The 17440-nt window shown below is 40.0% G+C and overlaps 1 protein-coding gene across 5 annotated transcripts in view; it reads left to right on the top strand.

Annotated features, from left to right (window-relative positions):
- LOC130904797 (uncharacterized) overlaps positions 1-17440 on the top strand; it is a 254438-nt gene that overhangs the window by 90306 nt on the left and 146692 nt on the right. For 2 of the 5 annotated variants that reach the window (XM_057817826.1, XM_057817827.1), the window contains exons 2-4: positions 1285-1371; positions 15458-15556; positions 15688-16805. In XM_057817826.1, the coding sequence (XP_057673809.1) occupies positions 15874-16638 (765 nt within the window). In that variant the 5' untranslated portion in view covers positions 1285-1371; positions 15458-15556; positions 15688-15873 and the 3' untranslated portion in view covers positions 16639-16805. Of the gene's footprint in view, positions 1-1282; positions 1372-15457; positions 15557-15687; positions 16806-17440 lie in introns of those variants that run through there. The other 3 variants (XM_057817828.1, XR_009060907.1, XR_009060906.1) reach the window with 3 other exon arrangements.

Genomic DNA, 17440 nt, shown 5'->3' with positions numbered 1-17440 from the left:
AGGATTTTCAGTCGATTACTCGATTACTAAAATATTCGATAGCTGCAACCCTAGTTGACTTGCATTCATTATTTTTTTATTTTTTTATTTTTGAGGAAAGATATTTCAAAATTTTGAATTACTCTCAAAATCATGAAATTTTAAGTGTATCAAATGTGATACACTGGGCAAGTAGGGGTTAAATTCACAGCAGAAGGACGCAGAGAGCTACACATTTGGACATGTATCATTGTCAAAGGCACGGAAAGAGTTAAAATTAACATTACCCTTTTTAAAAACAAACAAAAAAAACTAACTTTTTATTAGGGTTTTAAACTCGCAATTCAGGGGCCAACATCAGCCCACGGAAATATATTTTGCGGACCACATTTGACATCCAATGGCGTACCGCAAGAAACACGCCACTTTTGCTCATTAATATTCATGACGTTAGCAATTGTTGCTAGGCGGGTCAACATCCCGTTTGTCCCTAATAGTAAGTGAACTGAAATAGTTTACGAACGTGATGTTTACTGAGCTAAACCTACCAATTCTGTCCGAAAGTGATGTCCTTGGTGCCAAATTCATTGGTAAAGATGTGGAAGAACTTACAATTGTTCAGTTAAAGCAGTACTTCTCAAATACTGGGGCGGGCCCCCCCTAGGGGGCGCAGAGCGATGCTGGGGGTGGCGCATGTGACCTTAGGGAACATACTTTTTGCCTTACTAGAATAAAATGTAATTGCACATCCACTGAGTGGGTGGCAGTGGCGCTCTCATTTTTAGCATGTGCGCAGGATTTTTTAACCAAACGAGAACACACAGCAAAGAGCACTGGAGATATGAAAAGCTAAGACGAAGAAATATGACGAAGCGTATGTAGCATTTGGCTTTGACTTTTTGTACAGTGGGAGATGAGGAAAGACCAGTCTGTTTGTCTAAAAATGTTCCCAGCGGACAGCAGGACTTTTTTTTTTTTTTTTTTCCAGCAAAAACGTGCCGAATACCGCCAACAATCGTCCCGCTTTGTCAGTGTCACATCAGTAAACCAGCGAGCACTGTCAGCATCACATTAGGTGGCATACCAAATTGCTCAATGCAAAATAACCCAACATCACAGCAAAGGAGCTGATACTGCCTGCAGCAAAAATAAAAACTCTCTCACTGTCCAAAGACACTGTCGTTTTTTTTCTATTATTATTAATATTTTTCAGTCTAATAGTTTGGCTTATTGTCCTTTCGAGGTAATGTTGCTAATCAATTTGAATTTATGATTATTTATTGATTTTATTTTATTTTTTTTCAGTGTCAAACGGTCAAAAAAATGCATCGCTGCCATCCCTCCCACTTCAAACGGATTGAACGTCTTTGGCCGTCAGTGGCAGCCAATGAGGTAATTCTGGGCCATTTAAGATCATTTACCTGTTGATTTTGGGGTGATTTTATGGGTCACTTCCTGTTTGTTTTTAGTTACAGAATAGGACGTGACCTGGGAATCACCAAATAAATGGGCAGTGACTCAAACTCAACAGGAAATGACCTGTAAATGCCCTAAAATGAACAGCAAGTAACGTGTAATTGCCCCAAATATCGGATCAAATGACTCCAGTTTTGAATGAACGAACGTTCCCAGTCTGAATGGATTGGGCGTCGACAGTGGTGGACTTGGCAGTTTTGGGGTCTAAGGCGAACATATCCAGGGGCCCTCTAAATGGATCAGGGGTTAAAAAGGTGAGAAGGGTGTGGAGGAAATATGTTCCGGTACACTAGGGCTGTCCTAAACGACAAATTTTCTCCTGATTAGTCAGTCGACTAGTTTTACGATTTGTCGACTAATCTAATAATTTTCTTTCCTTTTTTTTTTTTTTTTTTTTTAACTAATTTAGCAATGAAATTTTTGTTGACGCTTAATAACTCACAAAACCATTTTGGAACACTTGAATTTTTTATTTAAGTACAAATAATCATATAAATAACAATAATTAATCATAAATAAACTGAGGTTAAATGCTGATAGCATTTACTAGTGCAAAAGAATGGAAAGTAAAGAGACTTTTCCTTTCCAACATTATTCAAAATAATTCTTAAAAAAAAGAATCTAGCATTATTATAGTATACTACTATATATAATAGTAGTATAATAATTCTAATAATTATTCATTGCCAATCATATTTGTCATAAAGAATGTCATTTGAAAGCTATTCTTAGTGTAGAATCTGTATTCTGTAGTATTTACTCTACATATTATAATATAAATTCTGAGGTACGTAGGATTAACTCCAGAAATCGTTATTTACATGACAAACATGACAAGCTTTTATTTTGAAATGTTCACAGGAGGTACGTTCGCTAAACCGCTAACCGAAAGCTTTACACTCCGTAAAAAAACATTCTTCGTCATTGCTTGTGGTGTCACTAATAGATTTAGATAGCCGACGTGTAAAGTAGCAAGTATGCTGTAAAAATAGCAAGCTTAGTGGCGTGAAAAACGCGGAAGAGCCAAGTGAAGCTAACGAACAGCTAAGCGGAGCTAAGCGATGCTAAATGGAGCTAAGCGAAGCTCAATGAAGCTAAGCAACTGATACTCAGTCCGTCGTCGTGGAACAGTCCATTGGAGTGCATGTGTGTGGGGGAGAGATAATATAAATGCAGCATTCAAATGGCTTTCTTTTTTTTTGTTATTTGTTTGTTTGGTATGCTGACATAATTATACATGACGAATAGTTGGGGGTGCTGCTGGCTCCGGTGGCCCAAGCCCTTGCTCGTTGGCCAAGGGCAGCTGGTTGAGGGCCCCCTACTGGTTGGGGGCCTAAGGCGATCGCCTACTTTGCCTGAATAGTAGATCCACCTATGGGCGTCGAGCACCGTCAAGGGCAGCCTTAGAGTTAACTGAGTGGCAGCCTTAGAGTTAACTGAGACACTATTATGGTGGAAGATTTTGGTCGCAACTTGATGGTTCCTTTTTTAATTTTTTTATTTTATTTTAAACATTGACACCTTTTTAAAATGATATCTCGATTCTTGACAGGAGCATACCGATAACCTTTTGGAATACAAAGTATTACGATATATCACCATTTCGATATTTTGTCACGCCCCTAGGATACAATGCTTGAATTAAAAGTTTCTGGGGTGAGTTTTTTCTTAGAATACAACATGAATATTAGCTCAATATTTTACAGTATTTCCAAAACCTAAAATAACTGTTACAACAGCGACTTTCACAACTGAAGCACTTCAGTAAAAGTCAGTTGTGTTTTTTTTTCGCCTTCCCAGTGGATTTGTGAGATTTACAGAAAAAGACAGCTGTGTGTCAGCGGCTGCGAGTCTCGCCTGGACCCGCCCATCACTCCACATTAGAACTGCTTTGAACATAAGCATATTTCACTGTAAGGATGGCGGCGTGTGTCGCGTAGGAAGCGATCCACGGTGCAGCACAACGGCGAACGGGGAGATAAGGCGAGCGAGCGGAGAAGCCAGGAATTAGAAAAGAGGCCACCCTTAAATTGACAGGCGATATGTTTTACCGGCTTGAACAAATTTCCTCATTTGCTTTGGTTTTTACTATTCGGATCACTTTGTGAACATGCTACAGTGTACCAGAACCTGCTGTGTAAAAAAAAAAAAAAAAAAATCATCCAAGCACAAAAGTATTCCAAAAGGAAAGTGACAAAGTGGCGCCATAACAATGTGGAGGCTAACAAGGAAAAAGTGGAAGAGTGCAAACTGCTAAGGGACATTCTTTCTTTTCTTCCTTTTTCTTAAATTTATTACAGTTTTACTTGTTCTATTCACTGCATAGATTCCCACTTGCGGGCCCTGTAGTCCTGCTGCATCGGATGGCTTATTAAACACTTCTGTCAATAAGAAGCGTGGTGAATGTTAATTTGGGAGCCCTCCGTCAATAAGTGACCATGAAACTGGTGCAAATTAACCTCCAAATGTCATGGGAAACGCTTGCGCCATTACTTTTAGCAAAAAAAATATACACTTGATGACCACGATAGGAAATTATATCTTATCTACAGTATTTTAGCAATTAAATGGACTGAAAGTGGAGAAAATACTTTGTGACAATCCTGAATTATTTAAAACTTTAATTACTGCTAGTTTTACCTCTGATGTCAGCCAGTTCAACAGCTGTCAATCTGTTTTGGTTAACCCTTTAAAGGGGAAGTGACTATTTTTTTGGTAATTAAAAAGAAGTAATTAACCCCTTAAAGTCCTGTCGTCCGACATACACGGACATCACATTTTAAATCATCGTAACATTTTGGTGTTGAATACAGTGTGTGGTTTCAATTGTAATTTTATATATATTTTTCAGCAGATGGAAGCATGAAGTGCTCCAAAATCTCCTGCTAGCTAGCTGTATTGACCCTGCCCTTGATAAAACACAGTATACCAACACCAGCAGCTGAGATGGCACCAGAGACCATCACTGACTGTGGGTACTTGACACTGGACTTCTGGCTAATTATGTCCTCAGTTACTGTTCTAGTTGTTTCATTAATTAGTAGTTATGGTATCTGGTCACACTTTATTTGACAGTGGCGATATAAGACTGTCATTAGACAATCATAATTATGACATGACGCTGTCTTGAGCATTAGTGAATGCTTATAATTGATGTCATATAAAGTTATCCAGCAAATTCAAAATCATTTTTGAATGAATGTAAAAGATCCGAGCTGGACATAAATGGTTCATTCATTTGCCGGATGACACTTAATGACATCCGTCATAAGCATTCAGTAATGCCAATGATAGTCTCATGTCCTAATTAGGACGGTCTTATGATAGTCTGACCAAATGAAACATCATGAAGCTTTTAACCGATTGGCAGCAAAGCTTCATGGATTCAAGAAGCTTCATTTGGCCATCACTGCTCCCTTGGGGGAGACAGTCAACCTCTGCTGCCACCTGCTATCAACATTGTTGTCGTCCAACATGCCTCCTAGCATGCATTGCATCGCTACAGATGTAAATAACAATCAATTTCATGCTCTGTGCTAATTATTTCTTCAGTTACTGTTCCAGTTGTTTCATTTATTGCTAGTTTTGGTATTTGGTAGCAATTTATTTCAATGTAGAGCCATAGGACTGTCATAAGACCATCATAACTATGAAATGACACTGCCATGAGCATTAATGAATGCTTATGACAGATGTCATTTTGTGTCATCCGGCAAATTATCTCACATTTGAATGGATGTTAAAAGTTCGAGCTGGACATAAATGGAGTTAGTGACATAATTTGCCTGATGACACTTAATGACATCTGTCATAAGCATTTATTAATTCCCATGATAATGTCATGTCATAATTATGACGGTCTTATGACGCCACTGCCAAATAAAATGTTACCTATTAACCCAAATAAATCAAGGACTATAAGCCACAGAATTCAAAATGTGGGGAAAAAGTAGCAGTTTATTGTCTGAAAATTACGGTATATATTGTTATGGTAGTCCTATGACACCGCTGTCAAATAAAGTGTTACTTATTAACCCAAATACATCAACAAATAAACCGCACCGGACTATAAGCCAATAAGGTTGTATAGTCCTAAAATTACGGTCCATGCAGTAACGTAGAATCACTTTATTAAAAATATTTAATGTCGGATTTCTTAAAAAATAAATAAATAAAATAGGGGGGCCCACAGCATATGATATCTATTATCTACAGTAAAATGATGTTGATGTAGTTTGTAGCGGCTGTCAGCAGCAGTTAGGTATTCTTGTGTTTTTTTATCCAGCGGCATGAGTTGCGCTAAAGCCGTGAGTTGAGCATTGGCATTACCCGGGTCTATGACAAGCATGTTTACTCTCGGGACGCAATGCGGTCCGTTTCCCATTGCATCCCAAAGACCGCGCTGTGTATTAGTTCCGCTTTACTTGACATATTTCAATAATCGGAATTTGGATGTTTGTGAATCGTTCTCGAATCTTCCCCGGCCGAATCACTCAAGGATGTAATGACGGCTGGGCATGTTGTACCGTGGTTCTAAGTGTTGGATGGTGCGTCTTTACTCACGAGAGATAATGGCTCATCATTCAGAATGAATTCTTCGGCAATGACTCTTGTTATTCCCTGGGCTTTGGGATTGTCGAGTGCCAGTTTGTCCCGCATAGCAAAAGTTTCTGCCAGTGTTAGTTGCGTAGGACCTTTCTTTTTGTCTTCGGTTTTCATAACATACTTCTTATATTGTTTGTGGGGGTATTTCGCTAATTGCTTGATTAGGTTGGTCGTATTAAAACTTCTTACAGCTTTACCACCACGCTTGACTTTATTGTGGCATATGTTGCACTCTGCCTCTTCGTCTTTGTCGTCCTTTAAGGTGAAATGATCCCACACAGCTGACATTTTTACCGATAAAGTCTCTCAGTAAATTGGGAGACGGTAATGTAAATGTAGTGTGTTGAAGGTGTGCCGTAGAATGCGGACCGGATTTTAGGGAAACTGAAGCAAAAAGTGGAATGGATTATGTAAAACGGTGCGCTGGAAAACTCGAAACTGGATCGGAAGTCTGGATCGAAATTTTTCCGTGTTGGCCGATCCGATACCGATGCGCATTTTTTTGCCCATATAGGCGTCCGATCTGATCCAAATATCAGATCGGGACATCTCTAATATTTACATCTTTTAGATGTGTCTAATAGATATTCATCAATCTGCACTATCCTGATCAAATAATAAAATAAAATAAAATATAGTATCCCTGCCAGTCGCTTGGCTGGTTGTCTAGAGGGGCCCGCGAATAATTGTTCCCTAGCACCCCCACACACATGTAGGTGATCCACTTGGGGGGTTCAGTTTATGCTCATCCCACCCGGGCCCTGTTCACATTGATCCACCACTACGGCGATAGACCAGTTTTCAATGCCAGTGACGCTGCTAAACATCCACTCCATTTTGACTGGGAAGGCTGGCAGTGAATGATCGCTCCCAGCTCTCCCACTCAGTGGCAGCAATAAGTGCCCTATAAAGGGTTCAACAGAAACAACATTCTTTACTTTTTATGGCAATTCTGTGAGCAGAATTAGCATAGTGTTTTAGCTTTCACACTAATCCGTCCATAGAAGTATGTTGTACTTTCCCTAAAAGTGAATTGTCCATTTCAATTAATTTATTCTTTCATGTCTAATTTGACCCTTTTATATCACTTTGTATTCATGAAAAGTACATTTGGTTTCTCGCGGGATTATGGATTCACTCATCCAATTCGTCCATTAGAGTCAATAAACAGAGTGAGACGCAAAATGTAATGATAGATATTGTTTGCCATTAACCTGATGTGTTATTATTCCGTGGTAAGTAGACTCCACGCGACTCTAATAAAAGGTGGTGTGGTCGGGATCACATGATAAAGAGAGACACGCTGATCCTTTCATCCATTATGCTCATCACCTTGCAACATTTTTGTACCTCTGCTGTAACGCTTTTATGTTTTATGCACATCACAAAGTCCTGACAAAAGTCCTGCTCGTCAGTAGATATTCCAGGAAGTGATAAGGACTAAATTCAACTTGTTGGGTATCAACACTGTGGCCTTTTTGCTAAGCTAACATTGTTTATATTTCACACATTGGAAATGAATCCCCTGGCCTTAAAGCACGCCATCTCTGGGATTTATGCAGAAAAATATACCTACTTATTATTATTGTTTGACATTTCAAAAACAGCCCAGTGTAGCTTCTTTTTATTTTGGACGTGGGAGCGATATGAAGCGCGAGAAGTTCCCGACGATATGAGAGAGTGCGGCTGATATTAAATGTCTTTGCATAAATTGCTGCTGGGAATGTATTCAAGTGGGCCAAAAGTTTGTTTTCTTTCCACGCAATTTCTTATGGAGCGAGGAGCCGGCCGCCTCGGGTCTTTCTTTATTAATTTGGCGGGGTATTGATATCGTCCCGTCAGTATCGCTGTGACGGATGGAGGATGGGAAAAAGATCAGACTTTCTCAGACAATTCTTAGATGGTTTGCAATGTGGAAATATCATAATTTGACATTTGCCGGGCATGAAAAGATTGTGTTTGTTTTCATGTTTTCAACTGCGGCCCAGAGCCCAGTTTTTATTGGCTTGCCGCAAATTATGAAAACATAATTGGATATGGCTCACACAAGAAGCTTAAATTCAGCCTACATTCTGTTGCACTCCTCAGCTTTATTACTAGATGGAGCCAGTCCCTTAAACAGTGCCTCTCCATTAGCTCATGGGTCAAAACCTGACACTTTAAAATCTTGTTTTACATAAATAAACCTATATAGAAAACAAGCCAATGTGGTTTTTACACAACATTCTGGTTGTGACATCAACCAAAATTGATGATCATAGCTAGCTTTCTAGTTCTGCGCTAGCTAGTACATGTTGAGAGAATGACAAAACAGTCACATGTCAACAAGAGAATAGACAGCCAATGGATAGCATGCTAGCACACTGCAAAAATCTACAGCTCATTCTAGGTGTGACACCACAGTATAATACACTACGGGCCAGGTGTCAAACCGATTCCAGAAAGAGCCAAGTGGGTGCTGGATTTTGTTCCAACCGATAACGCGCAGAGAGTTTAACCAATGAACTTCCTGCTGAAACAAGCAGCACCTGACAAAGTTTAACTGATTACACATGTAAAAGATCTAATTGGTGAAAAGGTGTCCTCTTCATTGGTTGGAAAGCAAACCTGGACCCACTTGGCCCTTTCTGGAATCGGTTTGACACCTGTGCACTACAGTATAATAATAACAGTTCATATAGATCAGGGGTGAGGAACCTTTTAGACAGAGAGAGCCAAAACCCAACATATTTTAAAATGTGATTCCACAAGGGCCATACAGTGTGTGTGTATGTGTATGAATGTATCTAAACACACACTGTATATTCTATGTTTTTTTGCCAGCTTGTCCGAATCCATTTTGTAAGCAATGTTTCTTTCGTGAACGCATTACACGGGAGGCAGAGGGTGGTCAGGCTCTGCTTTAAGAGCAGTCGCAGAGTTGCGATTGAAATAAATCTTTAGAAAACAACAAAGAAAGTCTAACGTCGTTACTTGTATAGATGTCCAATCACGTCATTTTCAAAGTATCGGAATCGGCAAAAAAATATCGGTCATGCCTTTTTTTAACATATATATATTTTTTAATTAAATCGTTTTCTAATTGTATTTAATGTTACAAACATAATATGTTATACTCATCCAGATTCTTTAGTTTAGGCTTAAGGTAGGGTTATCAAATTTATCCCGATGGCGGCGGCAATTAATTTTTTAAAAAATGTGTCATGTGAAAATATTTAATGAAATTAATGCATGCGGTGCACGAACCACTCTCGCATTATCGCGCTCAATCTGTAATGGCGCCTTTTCACTCATATAGAGAGATTAAAGGAAGCGTATAAAGAGTAGGGTGAATTTTGGCAGGCTTTGGAACCTTTTTTTTATTGGCTAAAGCCTTACAATCCCTCTCCTTACGATTAGAAATACCATGGGAAGCAATGTGGAGAAGATAGCACTTGAACTTTGTCTTAACACCTTAAGTTAGTCCCCAACGCAGAGAAGATAGATCAATTGATAGCACTACACACAGTCATGGGTGCACTTCCCATCATGCATTTGGGCAGAAGTTGAATGCCTGAATTATCATTTACTGAAAGCTCATAAAAATCCACTAGATGGCAATATTTAGTCACAATATACAAAGTCACATCTGGCCTTTAAAGAGCATACGACACGAGAAAAAAAGTCTTAAATGGCATTATTATGTGAATTGGAATCATATTTTGAGACGATTCGACTATATACAACAATTTAGCACAGTGCAGATAACGAGAAATTAGTCTTTTAATCTGCTGGTTAGCCACGCCTACCATTATAGGGCTTTAGCGTCCCCAACAGGTGGATGACGTCAGCGGTAGACTGGGCTCATCGGTTTTACTATTCAGCCCATTGAGGGGGGATTGTTCAGAACGAGGAAAATGCAACGAAGAGAGCCGCAAAATGTCATTGTTTCAGTCTGTCTACGCCAATATTTTTACAGGATATTCTTTTTATCCAAGTATTTTTCCCCAATAGCTATATAAATGGCTTGAGAAGGACCAATCAGCCCGTCGAGGGGGAACTATTCACAACGAGGAAAACGCGACGAAGAGAGCGGTAAAATGTCTTTACTTCAATATTTTTACAGGATATTCTTTTTATCCAAGTATTTTCCCCAATTGCTAAATAAATGGCATGGTCATGACAAATAACAGTCTTGTGCTAAATGGAATATGAAATAATAAAAATCCATTTATTCAAGACGACATGGCAAAATTACTCCATAATGGTCAAAACTGTCGACTTCACCTTTACTGTCGCACCTCCCGAACGATATTTTATGACACCTAAATCGGACATATGTCATTTCCCTTCCCTGGCTTCGGAGAATGTAAACAAACCAGAAGGAGTGACAGCTAGCTGACATGCTAACCCGAACCGAGTGATGTTTCAAAGTCTTCGAAGCGGAAAATCACACATAACTAGCCTGGATTATTTGACATGACGACCCGGTTGTCGATTGTCTTCGCGGATCGGCAAACCACCCGGCGGAGAGCAATTTCCAGTTCGTTCCCCGGAGGAGGGTGGCTGCAGTTGTTGTGCAGCTAACGTTCTACTAATGTGCATGGGGAGAGCTTTTTACATGCCTATCAATGATCAAACGTAAGTAGTCCTTTATTTAAAGAAAGTTTGTAGTGTTTACTTTGTAATAGCTGTATTAATATTTGACATAATACTAAAAAAGATGTTTACTCACTTCCTCATAAGTCCAATGGTCCCACAGTAGTCGTCGGGCTTGTTTTAGCCAATATCCACGGTGAATGGGAACCTTTTCAAACTCCAAAAAGGTGCATACACCTTTCCCTCATACAGAATGATTTTTCTGCAGCCGTTTGGCTGACGTGATGCGAAAAATAAACGTATTAATCCGCAAAATCAGCTGAATCCTTCGTCCTCCCGTACACTTCACAGCGCCCTCCTCCTCAATGCTAGACCGAAGCCGGAAGTCACTCATTTTCATGGCGCGGGATTCAAAAAACTAAATAAATATAGCAATCGCTTCCACACACTTCCAAGCGGTCCATATCATTCAGGAGCATAAAATACCGCGTGTATTATCAAATAAACATGCTTTTTCGTGTCACATGCACTTTAAGAATTACAAGTCTTTCTATCCGTGGATCCCTCACAGAAAGAATGTTAATAATGTAAATGCCATCTTGAGGATTTATTGTCATAATAAACAAATACAGTACTTATGTACTGTATGTTGAATGTATACATTCGTCCGAGTTTTATTCATTTTTTTTCTTAATGCATTGCCAAAATTTATATGATCGGGAAAAATTATCGGGAACGATTGGAATTGAATCGGGAGCAAAAAAAGCAATCGGATCGGGAAATATCGTGATCGGCAGATACTCAAACTAAAACGATCGGGATCGGATCGGGAGCAAAAAAAAAACATGATCGGAACAACCCTAGTTACTTGGGTTGTTACAATCGTTGCACAGTTGTGCACTCACCACAAGGAAAATAACAAATAGAAACATGGTGTGGTGCCGCGTATATTTCCTGGAATAGAAAACCACAATCGAGGACGACGAGGGTGACTTGTGCGTAGCAGTGACCGAAATAGGCGGAGCCTTTTGGGGCGGTCGTTTCGTGAGTCTTGCTCTCCTGGAAGTGGTGACAATTTGACAGTCCAAAAAGTCACAAAAATGAATCGCCTGGTTGACTTGGGGTACCACGCGGTTCACTTTTGTGGTTTAATTTACCCCTATGTATTTTTTTATATACTACAGTTCGCTCGGCATCGAGTCGGGAGGGGCCAACCCTGCCGCTAGCCGAGTGGTAACTTAACTTATGAGGCGATCTCGCACATCCTGACTTGAAGCATTTTATTGCAACGCACATTTGAAGTGTCCAAGATTAATGTGCGAGTGTTTCATCAGCTCATCATAGCTGGTTCATGTCAAGCGAGCTGGCGGGTTGCACATTTAAGAGGACGGGTTGGCAGAGAGCCATACGCGCTCATCAAAAGAGGCTCGCAAGCAGGGGTGAAAGTGGGCCAGAACAGTCAGGAACGCAGTTCCGGTATAAGATTCAGGGCCAGAACGCAGTTCCGGTATAAGATTCAGGGCCGGAATGCTGTTCAGGTACACGGTGCTTTGATTCCGAAAATATGACGTCAACTGTCAAAATGCTGTGTAAAAAAAAAATGCTGGGCTGCCACACATGCATTTTATCTCCAATAAGAAAACAATCTACCAACATCAGATTTACATACACAAGTGTTAACAACAAGCATAATAAAGTGCTTGTGTAGTGTAATCCATTTCCACCAATGTTTATTATTTATTTTATTCCACGGACGGCATGGAGGTTTCCCCAGCTGCTGCAGTTTTCTGAGTCTGCCGATGATGAGTCACGTCAATGTGCGAATGCACACAGCAAAGCAAAACTCCTGGACTCATTTATCCGTTCAATTGGCTGACATACTGACATGTGATCAGCAGAGATAGTTAGCTCTAATTGGTTCAAATGTGCATGTTTTCTGGAACAGCAGAAAGAAAAAAAAAAAAAGGTTGAATTGATCCGACAAAAAAAGAGCACTGCAACATAAAATGGATCAAATCTTTAAGAGCAATGAAAGAGTTGAGGAGGCTTATTTATCATATTTAGTTTTATTTGCTCTGATGGGGAGGTTCAGAACATCTTCGCTGTCAATGTGAACTTTGGACTTATATTTGTTCATTTATGTTAGGCTACTTATCCATTTCCTTCTGATTTAAAAAATCAATGTTTGCGCAATATTCAAAATACTAGTATATTTCATTTCACTCTGCATAATATAAGTAATTTGTAGTTATTTTTCTGAATGTATGTCACTTATATCTTTATTATTTAAAAAAAAGTAAATGTTTACATTAACTTCAATTTTAATATACGTCCTGTGTTCTTAAGTAGTTGAGATTTGGCATTCAGTATGTGAGGAAATGAGGGAAAATAAAAATTAGGAGATGGAGGTTGGGTTTATTGCTGTTGCTTTGTTACATTTTATTTTGCAAATCATTGAAAAAATAAAATTTTGAATGAAAATCTGTTTTTGTATGTGTTATAGAAATAACTGTGCTAAAACAGTTTTCTTTGCATTTCAGTAGTTTAAGAAGTTTGACCCCCCGCCACCCCCAAAAATAATAATAATGAAAGAAAAAAAATAAAATAAAAAATAAAATTTCTGGCTCTGTGACGACCTTCACGTCGGGGAGTTCCGGCAAGAAATTATAGCCACTTTCACCCCTGCTCGCAAGACATAGGTCCTCGACCCCTGATATAGATGATGTTGTGCTGAGAAAAAACATATACATTTGTTTCAATAATATAACACTGTAAGCAGTGTTGTTAATAACGGCGTTAGAGTATAACGGTGTTACTAACGGCGTTATTTTTTTCAGTAGTGAGTAATGTAATTAATTACTTTTCTCATCTTGGCAACGCCGTTACCGTTACTGAGGATGTAAAGGCGTGCGTTACTATGTGTTACTACGTTGGTGAAAAGGCTGAGAGACACGGACCTACGGAGACGAGAGAGCAGAGTAGGAGTGGCGAGGAGGTAAGGGGTTGTGACGGCGTTGCAAACGCGAGGCTAGGTGGCTCCAATAATACCTGACTGTAGCCAATAGCCTACAAACTAAGCCTGCATGATGCTACGATAGATATCACACGTATATAGAACTAGATGCGAAATGACAGAAACGACGGCGTTAGCACATGTATAGAGAACAACATGCGAAATGATAGACTGGCCTGCATTAGTAAACGGCCGCCATCTTAAAGCAGTAGGCTTATCAGGAAGGCTCTGTTGTAGAGAACCTTCCAAGCGAACCTAAATAACTTTTTATCTAAAATATATGAATATAATATTTTGAAATAACGCTAGTCTTACTTGAGTAGAATCTTTGGCTACTCTACCCACCTTTGACTGATACTTGCATTCTTTGCGTTTCCTGAAAGTGGCCCTCAAAGAAAAAAGTTTGGACACCCCTGATTTAGCTCAGCTGAGACTTGGTGTACTGAATGCAGTACTCCTAAAATGGTAGTAGCACACAGAGGAAAACGCATACAGCCAATAACAGGCTGCACAAATCAGCTTGCTAAAAGACTCTTGTTAACATTTTAAACCTGGCGAATCATCCCCCCTGTTTAAATCACACGCTCTCGACGCACACTTCCAAATGGAGACGCTAAATCAGGATTCCCGGCGACGGCACCGCGGAAAAACTTGAATAGATTTGGAATTTCTAAAAGCAAGATCAAATGAAATCGCACAAAGGCGCCGGCGAGTGGAATTGAAAGTGTGATACAGATGAGGGAGGAGGGGGGGGGTTCTATATGTATGGGGGTGGGGGGGTGAAAACAGGATTAGACGCCACAGGCCTGGTTCCCACAGATTGCCTGGAATGGGGAACAGATTTAAAGCAGGTATACTGCGTGTTGACAGCTTTTTATTTCACCCCCCTACACTTAAGCAGACCCATGTCAAAACCTGTTTACATGTGCTGAAAAGAAGCGGAACATGTTCTCCAATCGGGCCAGCTATTGGAGGGCCAACTTGGATGATTTGACACTTTAGGTCGAGCGCCTTTTTTTCCCTTCTTTGATGGCTGGAAGTAGAAACAATCGCATGTTTGGACCTGCTTCTCCCTCTTTGATTTTTGTCACTGCACGCTTGCTTCTAAGCGCTTCCTCGCACGTGTCAGCAAGTTTGAGAGCTTAAAGTGTTTCATGTTTAATGGGATAAGCAGCAACATGAGCTTCTTTCTAGCCAATCTCAACCCAATTGAGTGTGTGTGTATGTGTTTTTTTTTAATGCAATTTGTCAACTTCCCTCCACTAGTAGGATTTGTTCCGTACTGTTAGATGTGCAGTCAATTACACAGCATCTCTGAAGAGTGTTTTGCGAGGGAGAGATTGCTCATCGGGCAATATTAAAAGCTACTTAGTGAATGGCAGACCAAAGATGAACGAAAAGCAACATGTTTTTTTTTTTTTTTTAAAGTGGTATTTATTTATTTACTGCAGTGTTGGATTTAGCCCTTGGATTTCTACACGTTAATGTAGGCACCTGTATGCCAATTTATTAGGCACACGCGCACTTGTAGTGTTATCTGAGCTAAACATGTTGAAGCGTGAATGTTTTGAATAGGTTAAGAAATAAACCAAGGTAGGTTAAGGTAAACCAAAGTAATAACCTCTATATCAACTGATGTATTTGACTGTGTATCCTTTAAAAACACACGAGGTTTTTTTGTAATTTGTGTTGTACTATGAAAAAAGCAGTCTAAAATTGTGTGTTTTATAAGTTTGTAATGACATAAAATGTAAAGGATTTAAAATTTTTCGTTTCACTTCTATGGATATTGTGCTGTTCTTTCAGGTGTGCGTACCTTGACCACCTGGCGGCAATACAATACAAAAGGCATAAACGTAATGGAGCCAGTCTCAACTCATCATAGAAGATAAAGAATATATGCCTGTGAGTGTTTGTTTTATTTTTGATATTTATTTTTCACAATGTTTAAATTATTATTATTATTGTTGTTATTATTGAGTCACATTGGCAACTGGTCCCCTGATTAACTCTCTAAGTGCCATTTACAATGACAGACATCGAGCGTATGACGTGGCACTCGCGAGGTTTCCGCCCCATCGCCATGTTGGAAGCAGGAAGTTCGGTGTCAGAACTCCGGGAAACATAAACAGTGAGGCATTTCGACTCAGGTCGCTCTTTAAAAATGATTGGAAATTATTGTTCGGTAAAGAATTGCAACAACCGATCGAATAGAAAGGAGAATGTACAGCTCGACGGAACCCTTTCGCTGCTCAGCCTTCGCCGCGTACAGACGCACTCTGAAGCACTCTCTTATCTTAACCGATAAGCGCTCAGGGCCAGCAAGCTCGACTCCCAGTATGGCGCCAAAGAATTTGAAACCTGGAGACTTGGATGAAATAAAATCCTCCATACTGAAGTTGGAGGTCTCCTTGACTGGCTTGATTCAAAACCAGAATCAAGAAATCGTCAGAGAGCTCCATTTAATTCGCGCTGAAAAGGAGAAACTCAAGCAGGCGGTCGAGGAGAGAGATGTTCGCATCAAGAAGCTGGAAATTTTGGCTGACGATCTCGACCAGTGCCGACGCGCAAATGAGCTCATCATTTCTGGATTACAACTGACGCCTGGCCCAGGGGACACAGTGGCGCAACTGGCAATTGCTAAGCTGAAAGAGTTTGGAATAAACATGGAACCGCTGGACATCCGTTGCTGCCTTCTGCTCCCATCTGGGGGGAGAGGACCGGCGACAGTGCTCATGAAGCTGGCAGACCACAAGACCAAGACTGCCCTGCTTAACCAGCACCGCCACCTGAAAGGGTCGAAGATTTTTTTGAATGACAACTTGACTCGCCGAAATGCTGAAATTGCAAGAAAAGCACGTCAACTCAAGAAAGCTGGGAAAATAGCCAACACCTGCGTCTCGGATTGCAGGATCCTTGTCAAGACGCAAGATATGAAGATTAAAGCTATTACGAGTCTTGACCAATTGACTACAATAGCTGGATAACTGTAAATACTACACAGCTGACCAGTAAAACAACTCGTGGATGTGGACGGTAAGCTGAAACTTATCAACGGCAGGAGTTACAAGAATCTTGAACACATTAAGGATTATCTACTAAAGACAACAAAGGCTCTGACTTTAATTTGCACGGATATAACATGACACAAAAGTATCGGGCATCTGGGGGGGGGGGGGGGGGGGGGGGATTGTTGCAATTATGATTGAAAATCTCCTGGAATGTATTACAATTGAACTCCTAATCCCCAATTGTAAAAACATAATTATCTGCTGTGTCTACCGAGCTCCTGATTCAAATGTCTAGTTTACTGAGTATATGGAAAATATACTATATAAAACGAATAATAAGCATGTTTTCGTCGTGGAGACATTAATCTTGGGATAAAATATGTACAGCATGTTGTTTGATTTTCTCATACATTCATGTCTGATGAAACTGTTACAGTGACCTTGTGTGCGCCAATTGTTGCCACCATGTACACCTCAGCAATGTATCTTAAGAGACTTATAAGAAAAGCATTTTGAGTCGCTACTCATACCAGCTGTGATAACATGTCACACACATAGCCACAACAAAATGTTCCACAGCAAACAGATGCAAAAATGTCAGGGACATGACAAAGTCATAACCTTGTACGCCCTAAAATTAATCGAGCTGTTTGACTGGATGCTTAGTTACTAAACCCAGATTGTTGACTGTGTTATTTTACAGTTTTGATGTATGTTCCATGCCTGAATGTGTGTCTTTAGTTGTATGGGGGACGGGAAACTCATAAGCATATGCTTC

Source organism: Corythoichthys intestinalis, chromosome 16, assembly GCF_030265065.1.
Source record: "Corythoichthys intestinalis isolate RoL2023-P3 chromosome 16, ASM3026506v1, whole genome shotgun sequence".
Taxonomy (NCBI): domain Eukaryota; kingdom Metazoa; phylum Chordata; class Actinopteri; order Syngnathiformes; family Syngnathidae; genus Corythoichthys; species Corythoichthys intestinalis.
This window is presented reverse-complemented; position numbering and strand designations above follow the sequence as displayed.